This window comes from Sinocyclocheilus anshuiensis, unplaced genomic scaffold (assembly GCF_001515605.1).
Source record: "Sinocyclocheilus anshuiensis isolate Anshui unplaced genomic scaffold, SAMN03320099.WGS_v1.1 scaffold209, whole genome shotgun sequence".
Classification (NCBI taxonomy): Eukaryota; Metazoa; Chordata; class Actinopteri; order Cypriniformes; family Cyprinidae; genus Sinocyclocheilus; species Sinocyclocheilus anshuiensis.
In genome coordinates this window covers 1,617,476-1,623,559 of record NW_015540880.1, presented here as the reverse complement: position 1 = coordinate 1,623,559, position 6,084 = coordinate 1,617,476, and the positions used below count along the sequence as shown (strand labels likewise).

The following is a 6,084-nucleotide window of genomic DNA, read 5'->3' as shown; positions in this document are numbered from 1 at the left end:
TTTGATTTTATTAATGTTGCAGTTTGGCTATAAAATACTGTGGCTAAGTACTGGTGAGACCTTTTTTAAATTCCTAATCTAGTCATCTTAGACTTGAAAAGTCAAAGAAATTCATTGATCATAAACCTTTGGAATCCTTTTTAAAAAAACATACAAAATACTACAAAATTCAGAAATTGTAACTAAAGTTTTTCACTCATTGTGATGCTGATATTATAATTAGTAGTGATTTTATTATTATTATTATTATTAAAAGTAAACAAAGTAAATATAATTAATAATTATTTTTAAATATATTTTTTAATTAACCAGGCTATTGTGCATGCAAATAATTAGCACATATTTAGTAAATAATTAGTTCTTTTTAAGGGTCTGATTTCCTTTTCTAAAGCTACAGTATTGAGTGTCCTCCATTCATATTTTCTGTGACTACTCAGGCTCTGCCGTGGCCTGTGTGTTACCACATACTCATTGAACTGTGCTAGCTATGTGTGTAATGCGAGTTCATGTTTGGTTTTTGTCATTTCCTTCCATTCACCATCATTTCCTGCCTTCTCTATACTACACCTGTCAATAAACTGGCATAAAGGCCAAAAATAGAATGAAGAAGAGGTCACGCATCTGGTCAGGATTGAATCGCCTGTACACAGTGTAGTCATAAAGCTGTCAGGCATCTCGCACTGCATGCCACAGTACAGTTGTCCGTGATCTTTAATGAGCAGTGTAGCTGTCACTTTGTCTGAGATCAAAGGATTTTTCCTAAGATATCTTAGTTTTATTTCATGTCAGTGTCTCATGGGATGTCTGGAGTAGCAGGAAATGGAAAAGCAGGCCGAAAGAACAGTCTGAATGACAATAACTCTCATGCCTTTGTTTTAAAAGCTTCAGACACATGAAGAGGACAGATTCTGTCTTTGATCAGCGCCCCAAATTACACTTTAATTATGAATCGTGGTATACATGAAGATGTGACAGAAACTGTGTGGTTGTGTTTTTGTTAGCATGTGCCACTGTATGTGAAGAAAGAACAGCAAGCATTAGGGGAAAAATAAGGTTTGTTTTGGTTGTTGGTTGATGGATGAGAGATTGAAAGTTTACATCTTATTGGTCCGTTGCTTGTTTCTGATGTGACGGAGCTGTCAGTTTTCAGTGGGGGATTTTGAGTGGCAGCTCTCAGCTGTTCTGTCGTCGTTAATCATCTCTTAATCAGAATGGCAGTGGAGGAGGGGCAGGAGACGCAATCCAGCTCAGTCTGTTACATTCACACAGTATGTATTTTGAACACAACAGGAAATAGTCTCCCAGTTTAGACAAGGATAACAGACGCATCTGAATATGCCTACTTCTCTACTATATAGTAAGCGAAATGAGTAGTAGTATGTCCAAATTTGATAAAACAGTAGGCAAAAAGCACCCAGATGACCTACTACTTATGGCGAGATTGTATTGTGTATAAAAAGGATACTTTACTATCCCATTACGCTATGGAGAGGATTCATAAATGGTGGGTGTGTGATGCTCAAGTTGTAGGTCACATGACAGTACCAACATGGTGGGTGTATTATGTCCGGATTACATTCATACTACACAAATTTATAAATACAACATATTTTTATAGTCGCAAAATAAATACTTTTTCAAATGTGGTACCTACTCGGAAAGTATGTGATTTTTGGACTTTTTTCATATTTAGCTAGCTGTCTTGAGAGAGTACCATTGTTTTGTATTGTATATGTTATATTTAATTCCATGGGCTTCTGTTTTTGATATTTATCTTTTTTTATCATTAATATATATTAATCCTTATTGTACCCCTTTTACTAGATTAGTTAAAATAAAAATAAATTAATTAATTAATTAATATTGCCATTGGAATTAGGAAAGTGTTGTAAACTTAATTCTAAATATATTTTCTAGAAAAAAAATCTTAATATTTCATGCTTCACTTTTTAAATAAGTGTGTCTTGTTTTAAGGATATTTAGATATTTGCAAAGCATTTGCTCATAAATGTTGAATACTGTTCCTAAAGTGTTGAATGTGTGCTGGGTGTATCTTGGAGTTTGTCTAACCAGCATTGAACACAAAATGGTTGGATTTGACATTATTCTGACAGCAGGAGAGCGTCTTAATCAAATCTTTATCAGCATGTTCAGACATCATCATCATCATCACCAATCTGTTACACACTCGAGCAGAAGAACTTCAGCTCACAGTTTTCTTTGAATTATTTACAGTTTTCTCTTTCTGTCTTGTCTCTTTAGCGCCTTCCCAGGTTAACGAGCTGCGAGTGGAGAAGGTTGAGCAGCGCAGTGTGACTCTGGCTTGGAGGGAACCCGTCGTGTATCCCAACAGCAGCCGCACTGAATACGAGATCAAATACTATGAAAAGGTACAGTTACATGCTCTGTCCTCTCCACAAAGCATTGAATCTGTGTACAGCCACACTAAACGGCAAGTTCCCACAGGCCTGTAGCTCATTGATCATTCTGTCAGGTGCAGTAGTGCTTTAAAACATGTAGCTGCCAGACATTGATGTCTGTTCAAACTCCTGCCAGCACTGAGAAAAGAAAAAAAATACACAATAATGCATTTCTTATGAACACAGTGTGTTCACATTCAAAATCTTACACAGATTATAGTTCGTAAGCAGATAACATGTAATCCAAACCACTTAAATGTTATTTTGTTGTTGTTTTTAATCAGAGAAAGAGAAATCAGGGAAAATCAATCCAAACATTTCTGACTGTGTAACGGCTGATGTCAAGAATAGAGAAAATCTTGTTCATTTTAAGATCTCATGTAAATGTAGGGTGTCTTTTTTTTCTTCATTTTTTCGATTTTCAAGTTAACCCTTAAAGCAAGTTTTTATAATGTTAACTTTTGATAGTTTGTTTTGTTGTGCATATAAGCATGTTTCATTTCCTACGGGCTCCAAGACATTGATTTTTATTAAGACCAGGGATTTTTTTTAATTAAGCTTTAAAATTGTAACTTTAGCATGCTTTCATAATTTACTTTTGATACTTATCAAATAGTTTTTATCTATAGATTTTATTGTTTTACTTGTTTTTTTTCTAAATAAAGAGTGAAATAATCACAAACCATTTCAGTGTTTATTTTGGGGAAATTATTTATATTTATATAAATATTTATATTGTCCCTAAGTTGTGGTGTGAATTAAGGTAAAAAAAAAATATAATAATAATTAAAGGTACACTACTGTTCAAAAGTTTGGGGTCAATGCATAAAGACATTTGTAATGCTACAAAACATTTCTGTTTTAAATAAATGCTGTTCTTTTGAACTTTATATTCATCAAAGAATCTTTTAAAAATGCGTCATGTTTTCCACACACACACACACACACAAAATACATTAAGCAGCAAAAAAAAATTTCACCATTGGTAATAAGAAATGTTTCTTGAGCAGCAAATCAACATATTAGAATCATTTCTGAAGGATCGTGTGACACTGAAGACAAAAGAGAAAGACAGTATTATTCCAGAAATGTTTAAAATATTATTTCCATCACTGTCATTTACTTCCATAGACTCATTGGTGGTTGTTTTATGGACATATTTCTGTGTTCCTTCAGGACCAGAAAGATCAGAGCTATTCCACAGTAAAGACGGCCGCCACCAGAATTAGCGTCAACAATCTGAAACCAGGCACCACCTACGTCTTCCTCATCCGCACCTGCTCCAGCCCAGCACTTTCATCTCTTTCCTCCTCTCCTCTTTCTTCTTCTTCTTCCTCCACGTCTTTGTCTCCATCTTCACCGTCTGCTTCCTCTTCCTCTTCCAGCCCTGTGGCAGCTGTGTCGCCCCCTACGCTTGACTATGGGGCGTACAGCGCACCGCTGGAGCTGCAGACGCTGGTGGAACGTGAGTGTCTCTCTTTGTTTTAGAAGAAAGAATGAATGTGTGGTGTAAAATTGTTGTGAACTGTACCTTTTTTTATTCATTTCATGTTAGTACACAAAACATGTTGGCTTTACAGTGAAACAATGACTTTAAAGTGCAAATGCTTGCTGTCATCTTTAATTTAAGAGGACACATTCATATTGAATGAACACTTTGGAAGGACTTTCACATGTGATCTCATCCTGCTCCTTCATTGTAGCACTCAAACAAGTATTTGAACAGCTTTAGATTATGCAGAACAAAGCTGCAATCTTTGGTGGCTGGTTGCAAACCATTTAGACTGAATGAGTCTCATTCCAGATCCTGTCGAGTATCGCTCCACTAGCTTTTGCTCCTAACAGCTTGGGGTTTTTCTCAAATGTGAAATGCTCCGCTAGGTTCAAAATGGTTGATTAAATCAGATAGTAGAGAATTTTTCACTTCTAAGCATTCAAAAAAACTTTAATTGTATGTTGTGAAGTCATTTTGACACTTAAAGGTGGAGCATGTTTGTTTTTCTGAGGGGACCTCATAGTAAAATTTAAATGTAAAATTATATTTACTAATGAAAGTAATATTATATTATATATTATATTATATTATATTACCCTTCATTGTGACTTCAAAGTGTTATAATTAGGACTGTTAATATTACAATATTTTATTGTGAATTTAAATATTTTTAGTACTCATATTTTTCGTAGTATGTTAACATATTCAAGAAAGACTGAAAAATGGACCTTTGTGATTGATATTTATAGCATAAATTTAAATAAAGATAAATATGAATTTATGTGTATGTTATATACAATACTGTTCAAAAGTTTTTTTAAAGAAATTAATATTTTTTATTCAGCAAGGATACAATAAATATATTAAAAGTGACAGTAAAGACATTTACATGGTTACACAATATTTTTGTTTCAAATAAATGCTGTTCTTTTGGTTCATCAAAGAATCCTGAAAAAATGACAAATGTAGTATCACAGGTACCATGAAAATTTTAAGCAGCACATTTTTAACATGGATAATAATAAGAAATTGTTCTTAAGCAGAAAATCAGCATATTAGAATGATTTCTGAAGTATCATGTGACACTGAAGACTGGAGTAATAGTGCTAAAAATTCAGCTTTACATCACAGGAATATATTACATTATAAAATAGATTTAAACAGAAAAAAAACTATTTTAAATTGTAATAATATTTCAAAATATTAGTGTTGTACTATATTTTTGATCAAATGAATGCCTTCTTTTGTGAGCATAAGTGACTAAAAAAATCATACAGACCCTAAAAAGTACTGTAAATATAAATGATTGCATATACATTTAAAGTGCTCCCATTCACAACAACAAAAAATAAAAATAAGATTCAAAATGCAGAACAGAATAATTCAATTATACTCTAGTCTAAAGCAACTTTCTTCACGATTTATGGGCTTACAATAATCTTGTATGTGTAAAGATGGATTGTTGTCCTGATGTCCTTGTATGTGTAAATATGGAAAGCTGTCCTGATGTCCTCAGCTGGTGACAGTGTTTTGCTAGAGGGCTATATTTCACTTGTTGAGTTTCAATGATAATTAAATTTCACCAAAAAAAAAAAAAAAGAGTGCAAATAAGTTTACCTTTATTTAATGTCCCATGTGGGTTTGAATTCTAAATAAATGACTCATAAAAAGGGTTTTTCTCCATTATTTATTGATAATTGACTGCTTTGCTAGGGATCATCTTTCCTTTTGAAAGCCAAAGTGTTTTTTTTGTAACTGAAAGTAGTTTCTCTGTGTCCAGATGGATGGATTGGGGCCATTTGGAGGAAAGTCGTAACTTTTTAACTCACAAAAATGTATTCCCATTAGGATGCTATCAAAATAAATAAGGAAAGACTTCAAAGATCAATCTTCTTGTCAAGCTCCAGTGCTTTTAGAGCACTGGTAATGGCTTGTGCCACCATGAATACTAACCAAATCTTTTGTTTGTCTTTGTGTGTGTTTGTTGTGCAGTGGCCCTGGCCTCTAGTGAACAGAGTCCTGTGGTGATCATCGTTGTGGTTTCGGTGGCTGCTCTCATCATGTTACTTACTCTTGGAGTTGGATTGCTCATCTGGAGAAGGTATAACTGCTATTCCAATGCTTTTTACAAAGACTAACTCCTCAAATGCTTTCTGCATTCACTGCTTG

General features: G+C 33.8%; 1 protein-coding gene across 3 annotated transcripts in view; it reads left to right on the top strand.

Annotated features, from left to right (window-relative positions):
* The window catches only part of LOC107688368 (ephrin type-A receptor 7-like), a 131,892-nt gene that overhangs the window by 104,469 nt on the left and 21,339 nt on the right, over positions 1-6,084 (top strand). For all 3 annotated transcript variants that reach the window (XM_016486020.1, XM_016486021.1, XM_016486019.1), the window contains exons 6-8: positions 2,263-2,390; positions 3,597-3,885; positions 5,908-6,016. In XM_016486020.1, the coding sequence (XP_016341506.1) occupies positions 2,263-2,390; positions 3,597-3,885; positions 5,908-6,016 (526 nt within the window). The remainder of the gene's footprint in view (positions 1-2,262; positions 2,391-3,596; positions 3,886-5,907; positions 6,017-6,084) is intronic.